The 22,368-nt window shown below is 44.6% G+C and overlaps 1 protein-coding gene across 7 annotated transcripts in view; it reads left to right on the forward strand.

Moving 5' to 3' along the window:
* Nucleotides 1-22,368, forward strand: part of TMEM94 (transmembrane protein 94) — a 104,105-nt gene that overhangs the window by 26,114 nt on the left and 55,623 nt on the right. For 5 of the 7 annotated variants that reach the window (XR_006275766.1, XR_006275765.1, XM_038371373.1 and 2 more), the window contains 2 exons: nucleotides 2,399-2,529; nucleotides 14,968-15,122. Coding sequence is in view for 5 of the 7 variants with exons in the window: in XM_038371379.2 (XP_038227307.1) it covers nucleotides 2,399-2,529; nucleotides 14,968-15,122 (286 nt within the window). In the remaining 2 variants the exon portion in view is untranslated. The remainder of the gene's footprint in view (nucleotides 1-2,398; nucleotides 2,530-14,967; nucleotides 15,123-22,368) is intronic. The other 2 variants (XM_038371374.2, XM_043497556.1) reach the window with 1 other exon arrangement.

The raw sequence follows: 22,368 nt of genomic DNA on the forward strand, positions 1-22,368 counted from the left end.
AGGTCACAAAGAAATCCAATTTTATGTTTTGAAATAATATAGTCATTAAACAGAAACAAATGGAAATATTTCAAAGTGGTCATTTTAATGTGGTGTCATTGTTTTATCTCCGTTTCTGTGGTAATTGCACCACTTGACAGCTTCACATCATACCTTGTCTTAAAGTAGACATAACATTTTCAAATGATGTATGAGGCGCATATTACTCCTGGGGGAATTCTGTGCCAAAAAATTAAAAATTCTGTGCACAATATTTTAAAATTCTGCATTTTTTAAAATCAAAGTAATGCAATAATGCTGGTTTCAATTATTTTAGTAATTTATTTAAACTATAATACAATGAATGGAGACTGGGCATGGGGAGCATTGGAGGAAATCATCAGATCCCCTCTGTCTAATAATAATGTAGCTAGTATTGACCCTTTACTTCATTATTATTCAACAAATATATGCAGCCATATGCTCAGTGTTACATCATAGGCAATTGAAGAGCAAGTGAGGGCTGGGAACTCAAACTCGCAATTTATACTGGCTACTGACCATTTCCCAAAAGGTCAGTAGGAAACAGTTCATGGAGCACATTTTGATAGGACATTTTTTCAGTCCAAAAATTTAGACCATTTCTAATCACTAAAACACCATATGCACTTATAAAGCCATACTGTCCTTTACAATAAGACTCATTTACACCACTCTGGCACTGTAAAGGAGACTTAAAATTTTTACACGTTTTGTAGTCCTGCGGGAATTCACTAAAAAGGCAGGCTGCTACATTCTGCTCTGCCTGAGGAGACAGCCTACCCCACACCTGTCTCTTCAGAAACACCCCAAAGCCCTGCCCCTCCATGCTGAATGTGCCGCAGTAGTGAGCAAGAGGGACAGTGTGTGTCTCACATGCACGACTGCTCAGCCCGCCCCCCCTACCCCCGGCAGTGATTTACATCTCCACCAGCTGCCCAAACCGCTCTGGCGGCTTCCTTTTGCTTCTCTGTCAGAAGTCCCTTTTCTGAAGGGAATCAAAGAAATCTGCAGGGGCTATGAATTCTGCGCATGTGCAGTGACGTAGAATTCCACCAGGAGTAGCATATATGTAGAGAGGGTACATGAAGTTGACTTGTTGGTGTCTGCCTTTCACCTAATAACACATACATGTACATGATCATAGTCACAGGGGAAACATTGCTTTCTAAGGGAGCTGAGGGTTACACTGAATCTAGTTACACTGCTGTCATAAAGAACTGTGCCATGCACAAAGATCGCAGGGGGTTGGGAGACAACCAGTTGGGATCTGCAGAATCCATCTGCTGTGGAAAATGGGCAAAACTACAGACTAGGGTAGGGTAGAAAGTCTGGTGACCACATCCAGCCTAGTCCCACATCACAGGATTTTGTTTGTTTAGTAAATACAGATCTGGTATGGGTCAGTTTGCTAAACTGTGTGCCTCCTGTTTATTAGAAGCATCTGTCCAAGCTCTAAGATTCTGTGTAACTATTAAAAATACAAGAGTCATTAACCCTTACCTCCAAATGACTCTGCTGCCCAAGGCCACTTCATCATATAGCCCCTTTTACTATCTCAACTCATTTAATATTTAAGATGATCCCCTCCTAAATATAATACCCTGAAATGAACTACCAAATACCTTCAACTAGTCCCCTCCCTGCAAAGTCCAAAATAACAGATGAGTCTTGCTGTGTGCCCTGAAGGTCAACCAATTCAGGCTATGTCAGAGTAAGGGGGAAAGTGAGTTCCAGAGCTGTCTCTGGCTATAGCTCTGTTAATCCCAGTTTTGCTAGTCTATTCCCTGGTGATCTGGAGCCATTCTTTAGGCCTTTTGGCCTGTTTAATGATGGGCCAGATTTGAGTTTAGTCCTAGAGCATAGCCTTGTCAACGAGGATCTGATGTGGTGTTTCAGCAAATGGAAGAGTCATTACTGCAGGCTCCATTAGAGATTAGCTGGACAGAGCCCTGGTTAGATAAAAATAGCAAGACAAATGGCCGCTGGTGACAGCCTGGTCAGATCACACGTCTGCTGGCTGGCATTTCGGCCTGCTGTCTTCGCAGCACCTGGTGGAATCTAGCTTCTTGCTAAGAGTTTGGCAGTTCTCCTGGATGTGTTCCAGGATATATGTCAAGGCTGCTGCATTAAGTTTATTTTGCTCTGCAGGGAATTTTATTCATCTAGTGCTGACAGCTTTTTCGAAAGTTAAACTGATAAAGCCCACTTGGGGCGGGGGACTGCAAACTAATGGAGCACAATTTAGAACCACCTTCTACTCCCGGTTTCTCTCACATACACCCCTTTCCTTTCATTTGAAGTCTATCAGCTTCATTGTACACTTGCCTTAAAGAGAGTGTGGAGGAAAATCTGACTCTTGCCCTTTTTGTTTCCACAGATGGTGTTATGATAACAGAGTAAACAAGGGTCATACGCACCTAGGAGAGGCTCTCCCCCCGAGGGGTAGTTACCTTGTGTTGGGCATGCTTACAGAACTGTACAGCCATGGACCTGAAGGAGCAGTGTCAGGTAGGTTCCCCAGAAAGGAGATCACATTTTAAGCACATTGATTCTAAAGTCCTAGTTGGTTTGCTTCTCTATGACTTCGGTCTGTATGTTTCGCATTAGTATGTGGAGTAATCCGCAGTTGTTGCTAAAGCTGGAAGATCTTTCTCCTGCATAGTCAAGGGAACATGTTTGCTTGTCCCTGATAACTAAGGTCCACCACTGGATAATCCAGAGATACCAGGGGGATACCCAGTTTATGCCAGCAGCCTCATATTTTCTGTCCTATGTGGTTGGCATGCAATATGAGTAGGGCTAATGATTTTCTCTGGAGTTAATAGACCTGTTGAGAAGAGGACTATCAAGGAAATGATGTTCTCATCTCTTTGTCAGCTCATGGGTTGCATTCTGAGTTTAATGGGTGTTTACTCTTGTTTTGGGAGACTACCAGTGTGAGAAACCAGGCAGTGAGATGCAGAGCTTTTTGCTTCTAGGTCATTGGTTTGCACACAGCTCAGATTTAGCAGGGGCCAAAAGTAACTACCACGGACAGACTGGATGATTGTGTGAAATGAGTTGATTATCTCAGTCTGGGCAGAGGAACATAAGAATGGCCTTACTGGGTCAGACCAATGATTCATCTAGCCCATGTCCTGTTTTCCAACAGTGCCAGTGCCAGATGCTTCAGAGGGAGGGAACAGAACAGTCCCAGCCGCCAGCAGTCAGAAGTTTTATGGACATCAAGAGCATGGGAATGTGTCCTTGACCATCTTGGCTAATAGCCATTGATGGACCCATCCTCCAAGAACTTATCTAATTCTTTTTTGAACCTAGTTATACTTTTGGCCTTCACAACATCCCCTGGCAGTGTGTTCCACAGGTTTACTGTCCGTTGTCTGAAGAAGTGCTTCCTTTTGTTTAAGCCTAATGCCTATTAATTTCATCTGGTGACCTTTAGTTCTTGTGTTTATGAAGGGGTAAATAACATTTCTTTATTCACTTTTTCCACACCATTCATGATTTTATAGACCTCTATCATATCTCCCCTTAGTCGTCTCTTTTCTAAACTGAACTGTCCCAGTCTTATCAACCTCTCCTCATATGGAAACTGTTCCATGTGCCTAATCACTTTTGTTGCCCTTCTCTGTACTTTTTCCAATTCTAATGTATCTTTTTTTTGAGATGGGGAGACCAGAACTGTACTCAGTATTCAAGATGTGGGTGTACCATGGATTTATATTGTGGCATTATAATATTTTGTCTTATCTGTCTCTTTCCTAATGGTTCCTAACGTTCTGTTAGCATTTTGTCTGCTTCTGCACACTGAGCAGATGTTTTCAGAAAACTATCCATGATGATTCCAAGATCTTTAAGTGGTAACAGCTAATTTAGACACCATCCTTTTGCATGTATAGTTGGGATTATGTTTTCCAATGTGCATTACTTTGCATTGATCAACGTTTAATTTCTTTTGCCATTTTGTTGCGCAGTCACCCAATTTTTGTGAGATCCTTTTGTAACTTTTTGCAGTCTGCATTGGACTCCTATCTCAGTGGGCACCCTTGCTTGGGACTCTTTTTTTAGAAAAGTGTAGGGTGGAATGGGCCATAGAGATTGAACTCCCTTCTCAACTCTAGAAATAGTCCTCTCAAGACTAGGGTTAAGCATGCTAGTGGGACAGTGTAGGGGAAGCGTGTGCTGCTACTTATGCTATACCTGTCCTATTCTGAGGATAAATTGCGGTCTTCAGTCACCCGAGTACTTATCATGACGTCTTTTGTGAATGCTTAAATCACTGCAAACATTTTTATAAAGCGGACCTGAGGCTGGGTAGAGAAGTTTTCCATTTAACTGAGTAACATTTTCCTGCTGCTCAGTTAGACTTGCCCTGTATGTGTGCAGTTTGGACAGTTCTGCCTTTCTCCAGGGCTAGCTGGGCAATATTATTTCTATGTCTGCCCTTGTAAATGTCAGATTGACTAATATCTGTGTGTGTTTTGCGTATAACCAGCCTCTTGTTACCTAGTATGTTTCCAATCCTAAAGAAAGAGGGGAGAGAGAGGCCTCCATGGGGGGGTAGGTGCAACTGGGAGCTTTAAAGGGATATTTGCAGTGGTTCATGGAAGATTATTGGCCTTGTATGCACTGCTGCTTCCAAGATGATGATGATGATGATGATAAGAAGAAATAGAGAGAGCAGCAGACACTACTCGATTGGCCACTTTTTCTATGCATGAGTTTCAGTAGCCACCTGAGTATCAAATGTGTTTGTCACTTGAGAGAGTGAACAGGTACATGCCCTATTCTGGGCCTGGTCTGGGTGAGAGATAGTGTTTGAGAGCAAAGCTGGAGAAGATCATGCATACTCTAGACCAGCACTGGTGAGAAAAAATTCTTATGACTTTACCCTCTTTGCTCCTTCCTCTCACTTGCCTCCCTCCCCAGTCATTGTAGCCTTTTCATTTCCAGATCACATTAACTACCTCCATTTTACTCTCCAGCCAACCCTTTCCCTTGCTGAGCATGTTCTGCAGTCCTTTCCAGAATGCTGGCTGGCTTTTGCTTACTAGTGCAGATTACCTGTTTAAATGATAGTTTGAGAGACAGACTTTCTCTATAGCAGAGATTCTTGGACTGTGGTCTGCGAGCTCCATTCAGGTGGTCCTCGGATAGTTCCCTCTAAGGTGCGTGCCTTGGCCACCGCACATGAGAGAACGAAGGGCCCCTCACCTAATTAGTGGAGCCGCCCAGGCGTGGCTCCACTAATTAGGTGCCTGGACCCTGGAGAAGATGCACATGCAAGGTCAGGTGGTGGCCTTCGGGGGGGAATAGGGAGTAGGTGGGAGGGGCAGAGGGGTCAGAAGAGGGAGTGGGGGAAATTTGGGACGTGCAGGGCTGCAGCAGCCAGAGAAAGAGGCGACTTTCCGTAGCTCCAGGGCTGCTGCTGGGCAGAGACAGCCCTCCTCCCAGCCTCGCTGCTGTGGTGGGGGAGATACACCCCCTCCCCACCCAGCTCCAGCTTGGGGGATGCCGTGGAGAGGGAGAGACCCCCTTCCTTCCCAGGCCCAGCTCGGGGGCTGCCATGGCGGGGGGGAAGAGAGCACATCCATTGCATTAGAAAGGTAAGACCACTTTGTGTGCTTTTATTTGTAGAACAAAAAAAATTTATTATTATTAAGATTTTTTTTAAATAGCACTTTTATCCAAAGCACTTTACAATAGTTAGCTAACGGTACAAACAACATTTGGAAAGATCATTAAGTGGTCTGCCGAGACCCTCAGCAATTTTCAAGTGGTCCATGAACAAAAAAGTTTGAGAAACATTCCTCTACAACATTAACATAGAGACACAAGTGGCACAGGAAGTGGGAAGCATCCCTCACTTTTTGGCTTGAGATTGGTGTATCTTTTCTTAGCTGGTGTTGTGGTGTTACTTTATATGAGACCACGAGAAGCTGGGCTTGCCCATGCCTGCACCTGTGACCTCCCCAATATATTTTGCATGAGGACCTTGTTGAACTGTGGTGCTTTCAGTTTAAATTGCTAAGACTGTGGAGGTAATGTTACAATTAAAGTAATCATCTATTTGTTCTGTTAATGGTGCTCTGGACTGCTCTGGTATTAATCAGTTTAAGACAAGAAGCAATTATGTGCAGTTATGCCACAGCCTTTCAGACTACTCTCAACACTAGCACTGCTATGGAACAGCTGAGCTCTAGAAGTCCACTTTGGGTGCTGCTGTCTGTGCAAATGAACACGCTGCACTTCAGAATGTCCATATCTTACTTTGACACAAGTGACGTTCTTCATAGTGCCACGGCTATTTGATGATTGGAACTCAGGAGATTTACTTATAATAGGTCACAATAGTTTTTCAAGTGATTGCTCATATCAATTCCAGTCAGGTGTGCGCACGCTGTGTGCATGGCAGCCAGAAGATTTTTCCCCTAGCAGTACCCATCAGGTTGGTCCGGGTGCCCTCTGGGGTTGCGCCTTCATGCTGACCTACCTCCACTTCAGTTACTACTTACCGCCTATGACAGTTAGCTGGAATGCTCATAGCTCTTGATTTGCCATCTGAAACAGAAAGGGCTTTCCATGTCATCAGTAAAGGTTCACTTGGCCCCATTTCTGGCTTCCATCCAGGTGTGGAGAGCTGGTTGGTCGTTGCCAACCACATGGTCAGTCATTTTTTTAAAGGCCATGACAGGCTGTACCCTCAGGTTCGACAGCCGGTCCCAGCCTGGGACCATAATCTGTTCCTTTCCAGACTAATGGGGCCACCTTTCGAACCACTGGTGACATGTTCTCTGCTGTACCTCGAGATGTGTTGCTCATGTCCATTCCAATATTGCCTGCCTACCTCTGTGTCAGAGCAATCTGGCAAGAAGGAACTGAAGTGGCAGCAAGTTGGCAGAGCCCTATATTGAGTGCCATGAAGGCGCAACTCTGACACTCTGTACCTCGAGGGAACATCCTACACCCTCATATTCATATTTATAAAATGATTGTGTGGTATCCAATGCAAAGTTTGTCATGTTTGGGGTCTTCGGAAGGCTCATGATGCACTGAGCGTGGTTGTTAGTGATGTTCTAGTAATTATTACAGTAATGTTATAGTAAGGTTATAGGTGGTAATTTCATCTATGTAGTTATGAGGCTGAAAATGTATCTTCATTGCTTAAAACAGTGATTCTCAAACTTTTGTACTTGTGACCCGCTTCATGTAGCAAGCCTCTAAGTGCGACCCCATTTAATCTTATTTAACACCATTATAAATGCTGGAGGCAAAGTGGGATTTGGGGTGGAGACTGACCACTCATTACCCCCGACATAATAACCTCACGACCCCCTGAGGGGTTCCTGACCCCCAGTTTGAAAACCCCTGGCTTAAAATAAGCCCAGGCAAAAACTCTCCAAGAGCAAAGAGGCAGTTCACACCTCATCAAGGCAGGTATGGGACAAACCTAGCCCAGCCTCACAGGAACAAAGGGAGCTGGCCTAGGTAGCAAAAAAAGAATCTGTTCTCTTGAGGGAGTCACCCCCTCTCCTGGGTCAGTTTTGAACTGTAAATAGGTAATGCTCACCTGACTCTGACCGGCGGGGGGGGCATTCTCTCTCTCTTCTACCTACATCTACAGACACCACTCCAAGTGACTGAAGCACTGATCAAAGGGGAGAGCCTGGCTGAAGAGCAACCAGCCAGCATGTGGTGAGAAGCATCTAAGTTTGTAAGGGCACTGAAACAATGAGGAGTCTGGTGGCACCTTAAAGACTAATAGATTTATTTGGGCATAAGCTTTCATGGGTAAAAAACCCACTTCTTTAGATGCATAGAGTGAAAAATTACAGATACAGGCATAAATATATATTAGCACAAGAAGAGAAGGGAGTTGCCGTACAAGTGGAGCAGCTTACATGCCAGAGGCTGTGCGTGAACCACCCAGGAGTGGGGGTTTTCACAGCAGAGCAGGGTAAGGCTGGCTCCCAGAGTCAAGGATCGGAGTGACCTAGCAGATCACTGGTTCAGATAACACCAGAGAGGAACATCACAGCGACCTAAGGGGGCGCCCGGTCTGATCTAACGGGTACTGCTAGGGACAAACCTTCCAGCTGCCGTGCACGCCGCATGTGCATACCTAATTGGAATGGTCATGAGCAACACATCTCAAAGAACAACAGTTACGAAAGGTAGGTAACCATTTTTTGTGTAAGCCCTTCCTTGCTACTGCCTCCAGAATGGACACCTGTCACTGCAGAAAATAGTTCTGCTCCTTTCACCACACCAAGTCAAGGAGCTTAAAGTTGTGAAAGAGCCCTATGTGGCTGCTGAAGTGCCAGGATTGATCAAAGGACTCCTAATTTCTCCCAAGGGTCTTTAATACTCTTGGTTTCTTCCCCTGACAGAATCCAGCTAGTCCAATGAGAGCTGAACAGGATTCTGGTGAAACCCTTGGTTGATCTGAGGAGATTCTGTTGATTGATTCCCTTCAAGGGCTGAAAGTCTGTGCTACGTAGCTGTTCTTACTGGCCTAGAGAACAAGAAACCAGAATCTAGGACTGACCCTATCTTCTGCATGGTAACTTACCTTGTCCTTTCTTGTTGCCGTCACTTGTGTTTGGGAGTATTGTCCTCAGCTGCTGATCCTATACCCCATCTTGTGTAGTGTGAACTTTTGCATCTCAGAAATCTCCATACTGCCCTGTCCTGTCTTTCTCCTGCCTGTGACATTGTTCATTGCCCAAGGTAGAACAAAATTATCAAATTGCCAGGCCATGAGCAGAGCAAATGGTGGTGTAACATATTTTTGAATGGCTGCTGCTTCTACTATTGCTGGAGTACACGCCCCTGACAGATTTTCATCAGCATTAAGAGACCTTGCTTCACTGAAACTCTAGGTGGTTCTTCTGAGTTGTTAAAAATCCTCTCTTCCCCCTTTTAAAAGTACTGGTAATAGAAACTGGGATTTAAAAAAAACACTTATTTATATTTTCAATAGCAATTAAAATGAAAGATACTCTCTGCCTTGCTCTGCAGTGTAACCCAGGAGTGGTACCAAAAATTTATTAAATCAAATGTGCAGTTTTCCCAGTCTGTCTCCCCTCTCTGCCTGAAGTTTAGTTTTTGTTAATTTTTTATGCCTTTTAAAGGTGGAAAGCTAATGTTGGTGAAAGGTACCAGATTTTACCCTCCAAGATCTATAATGCGTGTACCAGCATAAAGAGCAAACTCTTCCCTGCCAATGTGCCTCAACCCTGACCTGGAGGGACTAGCTCTAGTGAGGAGAGGGGAGTTCAGTTTCCATCACTGTTCCTTGGTGTCTTCACATCACAAGTGGAACACTTGATGGCAGTTTCAGAAACTCTTTGCTGTCAGGACCCTGCCTGGGACTGCCTACTTATTTTTACACAAGTGGTTATGAAGAGCTGATCAATGGTAATGAGGTTAAGTTGCCAGTAATATTGGCTCATGGTTGCTGGTAATATGGTCTCTTGGTTAGAGCAACCAACTGGAACTGAGGAGATCTGGGATCTCTTCCTGGCTCTGCTGCTGGCCTGTTGGGTGACCTTGGGAAAGTCACTGCACTTTTTTGTGCCTCAGTTTCCTCAGCTGTAAAATGGAATAATAATAATACGGACTTCCTTTGTAAAGCACTTTGAGATCTACTGAGGAAAAGTACTACAGTAGAACCTTGGAGTTAAGAACACCTTAGGAATGGAGGTTTTTTGTAACCCTGAAATGTTCGTAACTCTGAAAAAAACCTTGTGGTTCTTTCAGAATTTTACAATTGAACATTGACTTAACACAGCTTTGAAAATTTACTGTGCAGAAGAAAAATGCTGCTTTTAACCATCTTAATTTAAATGAAACAAGCACAAACAGTTTCCTTACCTTGCCAAATCTTTTTTAAACTTTCCATTTTTTTTTTTAGTAGTTTACATTTAACATAGTACTGTACTGTTTTTCTCCTTTTTTGGTGTGTCTCCTACTTCCTGATTGTGTAATTCTGGTTCCAAATGAGGTGTGTGGTTGACCAGTCAGTTTGTGTAACTGGTGTTCGTAACTCTGAGGTTCTACTGCAGTGTTTTTCAAAGTTTGGGTTGCAACCCTGTACTGGGTTGCAGCATGTAAGGCACTGGGTCGCCTTGCTCAGCAACCCAGCAGCTCTGGTCAGCACCGCTGACCAGGACGTTAAAAGTCCCGTCGGTGGTGCTGCCCAGCTAAGGCAGGCTAGTGCCTACCTGTTCCGACACCGTGCTGCATCCCAGAAGCGGCCAGCAGCGGGTCCGGCTTCCCGGCCAATTGGATCTGTGTGGGGGAAGGGGGACACTTGAACTTGAAAGTAAAAGTTACCTGTCCCCTGAGCCAGATCATTCCCCTTCCCGCGTGGTATGTCCCATACCCGCTCTCTTTCTACTTTCTCTCCTCAAAGCAGCCTTTATGGCTCCTGTCTGAGCACCTGTCTCGCATGTCCCTTATGTACTGACCAGTGGTTATTGTCTTTGAATCTTCACCTATACCTCTCGTCTTCCCTTCCCTGCTCTGCAGCTTCTCTAATACCTTGTCTTCTCCTCAAACCCATCTTTATTCTACTGGCTTCTCTCTCTTGTGTCCCAAGTTGAATCTGCCTTTACTCCCTGTCCTCTACTCCAACCCCTAGTTTATCCTCAGATTTGTTCATTGCAGCTTCTGTTTCTTTGAAGATTCAGTCTGTCTTTCGAGGATAGATGGACAACCAGATACAACTTGTGATGCCAACTGCTAACATCTTTGATGTCAATCCAATGAAAGAGGGATGCTTGTGCATCATGGATGGTTGTCCTGTGTAGCATGCCATAGGATAGAGATCTCTAGAAAATATGGTTCAACAAGAATAATAGAATTAATTTATTATCTTGGGTTTGCTACTGAAGACTGGTATGTCGGAGCCTGGCTGAAACCAAGCAGAGTTGGAAAAAAGTTAAAACCTAAGCAAGTTAAAATAGTTTTTCTGACTCGGACATTTTAAGGTTCTGACTCAACACTAAGCATATATGTATTGTTCCTGAAGACTCCGCTGACAGTTCTAGCTGCAATGGTTTAGGGCTCCAAAAGTCTTCATGCAGAGTTTAAAGAAATCCTGTAGGCAGTATAATGCAACTCACTTCCCAAATTTTGTATCGCGTGTGAATTTGGTGGGTGTATGAGAATTTCCCAATCCTGACCACCTGACCACTCCTTGCTTTTGTGGCATTCCAGTTACAGTAAGCAGGTGGTTTAGCTGTTTACTTGCAAGGAACTGTGCTGAAAAGAGGATGGGAGAGAGAATTGTGTTGCTTAAGACACTTTGAGCAGTTTAAGATGGTGTCGTCTAGGAAACAAAATGCCCTGGAGAAAGATAAAGGGTGTCTCTTCTTGCACCCCCTCCACACTTTCTCTCTTGCAATGACACTAGATGCGCTCTCAGCTTTCCTTCAACTTTGGCCGTACGTATGTATAAGGTTACATACAAATATGTGGCTCAGTACAAGTATAGAAAAAAGAGCCCTTAGAACTGGTGATACTATGTGATCATCTGGGTCTCTGCCTGTAGATTTGGTTCTTAACATGGGATGCAGGGTCTCTGCACTTATGATTTTAAATGGAGGACTTTGCTGATGCTCATGACACTTTGGGGGTTCAACCCAGACCAGCAAGGGGTTGTGTGACTGTCTGCTGTGCAACCCTGGGTGCCTTAAATCAGGGGTCTCAAACTCAAATGACCACATGAGGACTAGTACATTGGCCCGAGGGCCGCATCACTGATGCCCCCACTCCACCCCTTCCATGAGGCCCTGCCCCTCCTCTTCTCGCCCCGCCTCTTCTCACCCCTTCTTTGCCCCCATTGCTGCCTCTTCCCCGAAATTCCCATCCCAACTCTGCCCCCAGGGGGTGCAGGAGGGGTGTGGGGTATGGTGGGGGCTCAGGGCAGGGAGTTGAAGTGCGGGAGGTGTGTGGGGTGCAGCAGGGGGCTCAGGGCAGGGGGTTCAGCTGCAGGAGGGGTGGGGGAGCGGGCTTCAGCCCAGCGCGCACCAGGGGCAGGGCAGGCTGCCTGTCTATCTGCCCTGCTCCTGCACTGCACCGGGAAGCGGCTGGAACCTGAGTGGGGGGGAGGGAACAGGGGTCTGTGTGTTGCCCTTGTTTCCAGGCTCCACCCCCCCACAGCTCCCATTGGCTGGGCACGCTTCTGGAGGAGTGGCCAGGGCAACACATGGACCCCTCCCCCCCCTACTCCCACCCCCAGGTTCTGGCGCTTCCTGAAGCGGTGCCGGGGCAGAGCAGGAAGGCAGGGAGCCTGCCCTGCCCCGGTGCGCACCGGGTCGGAGCTGCTCTAGGTAAACGCTGGGGGGGCCGCAGGGAGCTGGCAGGCTGCAGAAAATAACCCCGCGGGCCACATGTTTGAGACCCCTGCCTTAAATGCTATGCTGCTGTGGCAACAGCCAGCCTACAACCATGCAGGTCACACCCTGGCTTCCACCACAGTTACTTTTATGCAGGACAACCGCAACACCCCCCCCGCCCTCATCCCATATGTCTGCCCTGCAATGTTCCAGCACTCTCCTGGAACACTCAGAGAAGCTACTAAATTTGCTGCCACTTTGAAGAAACAGTAACCAGCAACTCATTAATTTTAACCTGGGTTTGACAAACACTCTTATTTTAATCAAAGCACTGAATTGTTTAATAATAAATGTAAAACAAGTTTATTAAACAAAAAGTCACAGGTTTAAATGATACCAGGTATAAGGAATAAATATAGAAAGGGTTACAAGCAAACAATAATAAAAATATGCTTCTAAAACTAAAACTTAATTTCAGCAAATTACAATCTTTGCCTAAGCAGGTTTCTTACTAAACTCAGTTCCCAGAGACTTCAATCCTCCACCCACTTGAGTGAAGGATCCAACGTTCTGTGATTTCAAGAGCTCTGGCCATTTTAGTCCCTCATTGATGGATAACTATGTTTCTCTCCCTTTTCTTTGTAGAGTCCAGTAAACATTTGAAAAGTAAGCCCAGACATAGCTTCTCTCTCCTGCTGAGGGGTAGACACCATATCTTCCCAAAGTTCATTGACCCTGCTTCAAGAGGCAGGAAGGTTTCCTGGGGGTGCAGTCTCCATCCCTCATCAAGATTAAGTAGTCATCTTTCCTTACTTGCTCTCTCGATTGGCTTTATTCACCTTGCATGTAAATGTGCTTTCGTCACACTTTGCCTAATTTACAACAGAGACACATTTGCATTCAAGTAGGTGGAACCACGTTTCTTTGTCTGGAACAAATCCAACTTGGGCATTGCTTGCCAAATACATTTTAAGAACACATTTGCAGCACATATCTATTAAGTCCTTTGTGGGTTTACCGTACATCCATCATGCAACAGTATTAATGATCAGTGAATTATTAGTTTTCCAGTGATCTATTACATGATGACAGTGTGCCAATGGCATTGGGGCACTCTGCGAACCACGTACTGATGTAGGCATCTGGAGCTCGGAGAAAGAAGAAGTCAAACCAGGGTTCAGTCAGTACTGATGCCTGTGACTGACACAGAGGGCAGAACATTTGGCCAATCATGTGTTAGGAAGCAGAGCTCTACTGTGCAGGCTGTGGTAACCCTTCTCGTGAACATGAGGTTGTGGCCAGTGGAGAGTGCTGATGCTAGCATGCAACACTCCAGCCTTATCTGAGTAGCCAAGCTACACTACATGCAAGACTGTTACTCTTCAGAGGTGGCTGCTGTATATTCAAGAGGTGGGTGGTTGCAATCTGCTCCATTTTACACAGGTACGACTCTCGGGATTTTGTCAAGCTGTCAACATGGCCATTGGTTTGGTGATGTGTGGGTGCCTCATCCTAACCCCAGACTCAAGGTCCTTCCTATCTTGAGTGGTAGTAGTAGTTAAATATTTTTCTTTCAATTAGGATCAGGGTCCCATTGAAGTAGAAATTGTACAAATACTTATGGGTCACAGTCCCTGCCCCAAATGTGTAATGATTAAGTTACCCCATAGAGGAGAGCATCTGCATAACAGGATTAGAGTGAGTCAGTGGGATCGGCTCCTTCTTATCATTCCCAAAGGTCCATTTGTCCATTTCCCTGTAGTCTTTTTCCAGTTCCACCCCGGGCTTCTTGCACGTGCTCTGTCTCCACTAATCTCATGCTCTCCATGTGCCCCTGTTAGTTTCTAAGGTGCCACAAGTACTCCTTTTCTATGTGCCCCTGTGTGGCCGATGATCAGGTCTCAGTAAGTGGCAAGCCTCAGGCACAATGCGCTGTTATTTAATAATCTGCACTGCACCTTCTGTTTGAGCTCCCAAGGCGCACACTATGAATATTTGATGCTTAGGGGGCACCTGCCACTCTCTGCATCCTGAATGCTGCTGGGAAGCCTTGCTGGGAACAAGAGTGAGGGAGAGAGAAACATCAACTCAGCTTGGCAAATCAGGCCTGTAACTACCTTGAATCATATAAATAATAACTTTAAAAAATTGAGCTTGAGCCCCAAGGTGTTAAGCCATCAGTGTGCTGCTGTCTTCCATGGACACCTTAATGGGGAGATAGAATTTGATAGATCTTTTCCATCTCCCTCTAGTCTACCATGCTGGCTTCCTCCTTGTAGAATATTTGCTAGCATTTTGTCCTGTCTAGTTTGCCATCAGCTTTTCCATATGTCCTCATCAGTCAGTATCCTCCCTTACTGCATATGCAAATGTATCTGCATACATGCACACGCACACAAGGTATCTGGCTGTGTCGGCTCCATTTGATGAATGGGTCATTCTTACAGACATCTGGTGTGATCCTGTATGAACTTTCTTTTCCCCCTCATCGCTTCCCCCACCCACCCCGCCTCCTTGCTGGATCTGCAGTGTGACTGGAAACAGGCTGAATTAATCAGCAGATTGGTGCTTCACTCTGCTGCTCCTGTCTCTTTCTCTGCAGCGTTGGGCTCTGTGCATGTTCTCTCGCCCCCTCTTTCTCTGAGGGCAGCAGTACTGGAAGTTGCTGCTGAAGGTTCCAAGTGGTACAGGGATTCAGCCCAGATGCTCTTTAAACAGGCAGATCTGTGGATACCCCACCAAGGCAAATGCTGCAAAGTAAGTTTCTCTCCCTTAACGTTTAAATTCAAAATGGCTTGTTTTCCCCTGCAGCCTCTCTGATCAGATGGTGTATGAAGGGTCCTGAGAGTCTGGAGAAGAGCCTTAGGGCAGGAAGTGGAGCACTGAATGGGGGATTTAGATATGATGGGGTTTAGGGTATGGGGTGGGGGACAGAGAAGAAGCTTTTAATCAAACTGAAGATTGTAACCTTAAACGCACTGATGGAATCTCAAACAATCTGAGCTACTGAGTCCTGCATTGCTGCCTCTATGTTCAATGACTCAAGTTTATCTGTTTGTTTGTTTGTCTTAATGGTTAGCTCTGGACGAGCCAAAAAAAACCCATCTTGAAAAGTGGGACTTGCAGTAGACCTGCTAGATTGTGCTCTAGCCGTAAACCACAAAGCCCTTAGCTAATAAATGGGAGATAGGAAAGAAACAAAGAGGGTAGTGAAAGATGTGCTGAAGTTTGGAAAATTTCTTAGCATCACCTGCTCCAGGGAGGTGGATTAACAATTCTTGGACCAAATTCAGCTGTGGTGTACAGGGGTGCAATTCCCACATATGCCAAAGTGAATTTCAACCCCTATCTCTTTCTGGAGTTAGGGAAATATTGTAAATATATAAATGCTAATAATAATAAATGCTTAACAATTACATAGCACAATGCAGCTTCAAAATACAGCACAAACATTCACTAATTCCCCAAGCTCCCTTGTGAAATATGTAGGTAACTAGGTTTGGGGATTTGCTGCTGCAAACAGGACCAAAGGGACAGACTGAAGAAGGTGCTGATGAAAAGTGGACTGTTACCAGGGGAATTGTTTCTTCCCTCTTTGTTGAATATGAGAGAGAGAGAGAGAGAGAGAGAGAGAGAGAGAGAGAGAGAGAAAATGTGTATGAAGGATTGAGAAAGTGCTGGGCTTTGCATTATTGGTGCAGAGCGGTTTATCACGGCTATTGGAATCTAACTCCCTGCTTTAAAGCAAGCTTTTAAAAACACTTCTTTGAATGTCATTATCTGGATTAAATTAGAATCTATTTACACCAAGATCCAGTTCTGATTTACAGGCCCTATTAGTGCTGCTCTGTCCAGATGTCTTGTAGATTCGCAAACCCCACTAACGCTCCTGAGTAGGTTCACAGTGTCAATCTGTGGGCCCTGTTAGTGCTGAGTAGCAGGGAGTCTCAAAGCCAGCTTCCAACCCAGAGATCTTGCATTCTCCCAGTTACCTGGCGAAGCATAGGAGCTCCTCTGCTACAGGACAAGGAGGGGTCCAGTTTGCCTTTCAATTTGCTTCTGCAGGTGGACAAGGTATAGGGAGTTTTGTTTACCATTGTGCTCTATATTAATCTGCAAAAAGAAAAGGAGTACTTGTGGCACCTTAGAGACTAACAAATTTATTTGAGCATAAGCTTTCGTGAGCTACAGCTCACTTAATCTGGGCAGTGCTGTTCTGAGGGCCACATATGCACTCAGGAAGAGTCAACATGCAGCTTGCTGTGGGGTTTGTCTATTTCATTGGATTTTGGGACCATTAATGGCTACGCTGAGGCCATCAAATTCATAACACATGATTCTTAAAGTATGGTTAATGTCTGTACCCAGTGCTCCTTCTAGCACCTGTTCCTGCTTGTTAAATGCTGCAATGGTCCTTGCAGAGATGTGGTATGGTTTGTGGATCTGTATGCCTTATTAGAGATCAGAATTTATCTCGGTTTTCCTGTGGCATTCATCACTTAGTATCTGGGCACCTCATAAATCAGGGGTTCTCAAACTAGGGGTTGGGGCCCCTCAGGGGTTTGCGAGGTTATTACATGGAGGTTCACAAGGTGTCGGCCTCCACCCCAAACCCCACTTTGCCTACAGCATTTATAATGAGGTTAAATTATATAAAAAAGTGTTTTTAATTTATATGGGGGGGGTCGCATTCAGAGGCTCACTCTGTGAAAGGGATCACCAGTACAAAAGTTTGAGAATCACTGACATGCATGTATTAATCTTCCCAACATCCTTGTGAGATGGGAAAGGATTATTATCCCCATTTTAGAGATGTAGAACTGAGAGAGTCTGGCAGAACCAAGAGCAGATCTCAGCTCTCCTGAGTCCCAGTCCAATGTCTTAACCAAAAAATCATGTTTATTCAGTGAGGAGTGTATGTGTGTCGGGGGGTTTTACAGTCCAGGTCACTGAACAGGCATCATGTTGCCAGGAATCAGACCTCATTTCAGCTGCATCTGTGTGTTCACTAGGAATGAGCATGAGAAAGACATTAGGGATGTAGATAGTGATGTGAAACTAGTTCTCAGATTGACCTGTCCATTGGCCTTGCCCACCATATACCTATAATCTCATATAGTGGGCTTGCCATTGCATACAATCAGTTCACTAACAAAGCAGCTGCAGTCAGACAGGGAGATCTAGTGTGCTGATGAAGGGTTTGAACAGGAGAAAAAAAAGCCCTCTGCTATCACTAGTTTGTAATAAAAAAATGTTGCCCCCATGAAATTGCACATTGTAGTGTATGTGATACCTGCCTCTGTGATGGGTACAGAATGAACAGACCATGTTGTCTCTTTCCTAACTATGAATATGACTTGCAATGTTACTTTATCAGACACATTTGCATTTAACTGCTTCTCATATGATTTTGAAACTGTGACTAATCCTTGTGTACCAGAAGGGCCTGATCTATGAAATAGATGAATAGCCTGCAAAATGTCAGTGTTAAATTAAAAACAGCCTTCCTGTTAGAGGCATGCAAAATAGCCTTAAAAAAAGGGAGGAAATAGTCTGCTGCCCCATTTTCCTTCTCCCATCCTTTTAATCTGAAAAAGATTTAAACCAAAGAGTTGCAAAAATGAAATGTACTGTGTGTATCCAGGATTGGGAAAAGCCAGATTGGGAAAAGCTATGGGGTATTAAATTGAGCTGCCCTGTGCTTCACTGTGTCTTATGAGTCTTCTGTTCCTCTTTCTTTGCACAGGCATTTATAGTTAAGTACCTGATCCTGCAAGGTACTTTGTGCCCTCAACTCCCCATGACTCTAAAGGGGAAAGAGGACATCTCACACCTTGCAGGATTGGGCTGTAAGTAGACATGTGCAGAAGCAAATGGGAAGGTAAATATCATAAATTAATTGCTGTGATTTTGGTCCAGCATTGTTTGGTGTACCAAACAAATATGTTAGCACATAGGTACTGGAACTGGGAGTGCTGTTGCACCCCTGTCTTGAAGCGGTTTCCATTATATACAGGGTTTACAGTTTGGGTCAATGGCTCTCAGCACCCTGTGTTAGCATGTAAATCTTTAATGGTTCAGGAAAGCCTAGGGATTTTGTTTTCATTGCAGGTAAGCTCAACCAAGAGACAATTTCCATACATCAGAGAAGATAGTTGAAATAAATTTTGGGGAGAGTATCTTAATACCTTTGCACACGTGTGCACACATATAGTGAGCTGGGCAAAATTCTGCTTGCCTGTATATGTGTGTGTATATATATATATATATATATATGTGTGTGTGTGTGTGTGTGTGTGTGTGTGTGTGTGTGTGTGTGTGTATGTGTATATATATATGTATGTGTATATATATATATATATAAATATTTTAAAAGAGCAAGTAAAATACCATCCATCATAATGGTAAGACTGAACTGTTTTCATGGCACTTTTGAATGGTGCTGTGTGTTTAGTTTTAGAGCTGATCAGGAGCTCTCCATCAGTTTTAAAAATTTTAATGGAAAATGCAGCAAAAATCAAAATTTTCTGTGGGGAAAACTTTTTGGGTTTTTTGGAAGAAAAAATTGTCTGTTGGGAAAATTTGAAATTAAAGTATTTTGTTTCAGTTCAACCCAAATCGAAACATTTCATTGAGTCAAACCAAATGTAAATGTTTGCTTTTGGGTCAATTCAACATTACTGTGTGTTCACCTGTGCTGCCACAGTGCCTCATTGGAACTGTAGTTTGGATATTTCATACTCCCATTCTCTATGGGCTGTGTTGTATGGAATACATATCCTAGGGTATAATCTGTATAATAAGATTCTAGAATTGTCACTCTGTGTATCAATCTGAAGCCTAGACTGACTGTCTGAGTCAGGGGTAGGCGATGGAAACAGCTCCAAGCAAGGTTGAGAGCTCTTTTTGTTCAAAATACCACCAGGTTCAGTCATCACTGGGTTTCATGGTCTGTTACCATCCAGTTTTTAACTTTTTTAGCCATTTTGACTTTACAAATTATATCAGTGTGGTGTACAGCTAGAGTGAGACACTTATCTATGCCAAGAGTTTTAGACCATTGTTATATTAGACATAACTCAACCAATTACTGCCCTTACTCTACAGCTAATTTGTATGTAACAATTCCATTGGTTGTATGAGGGAGACTGCACAGATTGTCTGATTGCCACACTGATGGGATAGCTCAGGCTTTCAGTTACTAGTATAACGTATGGGCCTCCAGGTGCTGAAGGAAGAGGCTGGAGTTTACCACAGTGGTAGGTGCTGCTCAGTGTATGCTGAAGAGAGCAGAGATGACTAGATGAGGATTCACTGCAGTAACTAAATATTACAGGAAGAGAAGGCTTCTCTCCTGCTCAGGAGGTTTGTCAGATGGAACCTCAGGGGAGGTTGTGGGGGGCAAGGAGAGTCCTTTTGCTGTGAGCCAGAGGAGGTGCATTGCACCTACAGAATCTAGCAGATCATCATCAACTCCTTAGGCATCAACCAGCCCATAGATTGGCCTGTACTTGAGGGCTGCAGCTGGTGACAAGAGCTGGTGATCTGCCAGGCTTTGCAGGAGGAGAGCCACATTGCAGCAGCGAAACTCCTCCCTTATTTCCTCTTACCTACCCATTAGCAGGTTTATTGACTTGAGAACACAGGGAAGGGCTGGTTTTTCTGTACCATCTAATCCTGTGGTGCTGAATTGCTTTTCTTCCTCCTGCTTAGCCCTCCTCATTTCTGCAGACTCGAATGAATTGGTTATGCTGGGCAGCAGCTTAGTCTAGCTACCCCTTTCTGCTGTTTTTTTGTGGCCAAACTGACTTGTAATTTGAGGTTTGAAGATACTTACTGAAAGCAGAGGAAAGATGAACTAGCTGGCTCTTCTGTTCAGCACCCTCTCCACATATGCCTATCAGTTTCCTTTAGAAAGTAAAATCATGAATGCGTTGCTTTTCCTGCACTTTTTTTTCCTCTTAATAACTACTCTGTAGATTACAGCCCTGGAACAGACACAATATCATCCCTGTGAAAAGAGCTGTATCATTCTCTGTTTACCTGTCTCCTGTCATTGCTGGTGGACTGAGTAGTAATAGAACAGTGCAGGAGTCCGCTCCGGAGAGGCACCAATGTGTTTTACAAATGCTTGCATGTTCTCCAGGTCTCTTGGGTCTGAAGAGAGTAATAGGCTATTTTCTCTGTTGCATTTCCCCTTTAAACATAAGTATGCAGGGGAAAAGGGAAGGTGCAGCACTCTAATGAAGTTGCATGATATGGGGTGAGTATTTGCTTTTGTTGTAACCTGGGATCTAGTTTTCCCTCTCTTTAGATGGAGTCCTATGCTGTATATGGAGGGGATATTTAAAAGTTGTCCGTGTTCCCATGACCACGTGGCTGCAGGTTAGTCTTTAAGATGCCATTGAAGAAGTGAGTGTTTGAGGTTTTTATTAGTGGACTAGCCATCTCACTGGTGCATTGGCTTTTTTACTAGTAGAGTCTCAGCCCTCTATCTCCTTAAGGAAGCGCACCTACAGGTGATGAAAGGCTGAAGAGATCTATCTCTGAGAAGCTGAAGAGCTCTCTGTTGTGCCATATGAAAAATGTAAAGGTTCATTTTAGTGTATTTGAAATCTGTCTCCCTAGATGCTGATCACTGAATGGGGTGAATGGATGGGAGTGTGCAGTGATAGATTTTGCTGTGAAAACCTAAAATGGTTCTTACAATGAGCTCAAGATGGTTCTCCCTGCTTGTCTCCTGCATTCCTGGACTTTCTTCCTCTGTTATTGACCTGAGATTCTGAAATGTTGTGTCTGGGTCTATAAGTAATGCCCCATACTCCTGTTATGTGCCTGTGTAGTGTCAGTGATGTGCTATTTACTTGGTGCTTTAGGTGTCTCCATCAGATGTGGTAATGTTTGTTTTGGTGATCTCCTCTCCTAGCATTCTCCACTCCACTTCCCCATCATAATCCTCTTTCCCTTCATTACCTTCTTAAGCCTCCTACCCTTGTCCACAAGAGTCGTCTTTTGCACACCTACCCTTCACTTCATATAGAGTGACCCTGTGGCAAAAGAATGAAGGTGTTCCAGCTCTGAGATTTAGAGCTTGAAGGGGGCACATGAGTATTTCAGGGACCCATCTAGAGCTTTATACCTGCTTCTCCTTCCTTCGTCTGCTCTGCTGTGTACATGACATTTCCTCTTTATTGGGAACGTGTGTCTGTGCTAGGCATTGGTGTGGAGTGCAGTTCTATCACACTCCAGTCTCTAGTCTCCTCCATAGCCTGTTGGTATATCTGTTGGAACCAGCCCAGCGGTCTCTAGGCACACTGTGCTTTTCAATGACAATCCTGTCATTATTGCTGCATTTTATTTTGTATAGTAGAGGGGTTGCTGCTATCAGTCCCTACCCTGTGGCTGGCAGAATGAGCAACCTTCTATGTGGGTACATTGCTATACTCCAAACAACCACTCGGGCATGGAAGGAAGGAAAGCTGTGTGCCCCACTCCTCAAGCTCGGTCACTTCTATGTGTGTAGCATTCCAGTGGTGCAGTAGCAGGGCCGGCTCCAGCCATCAGCATTCCAAGCAGTGGCGGCAGTCAGAAAGGGGCGGCAATGTTTCTGCCGCGGTGGCAATTCGGCAGCAGTTTCTCTGTGCCACTGGCTGCGGTGGCAGCTTTTCCCTTTTGCGTCCGCGGCAGCACTTTTTTTCACTGCTTGGGGTGGCAAAAACTGTAGAGCTGGCCCTGTGCAGTAGCATGTGTATTGCCGACTAAATTGCCTGCCCTCTTCCTCACGGGGAATCTTTGTCAGACTCCTATGTTTAGCTCTGCATTAATATTACCTGGTCCTCCTGCAAGAGAAACACGGAACTGTTTCCTCTAATCCTATAACCAACACACAGAATGAGAATTATAGTAGGATTATTTTTAACTCTGTCAGAGCTGCAGTTCAGGCAGTATCCCAGTCTCTGCCTTGCAAGAAATTTCTGCTTTAGATTTTCATTTTGCTGCAAAA

Source organism: Dermochelys coriacea, chromosome 14 (assembly GCF_009764565.3).
Source record: "Dermochelys coriacea isolate rDerCor1 chromosome 14, rDerCor1.pri.v4, whole genome shotgun sequence".
Taxonomy (NCBI): Eukaryota; Metazoa; Chordata; order Testudines; family Dermochelyidae; genus Dermochelys; species Dermochelys coriacea.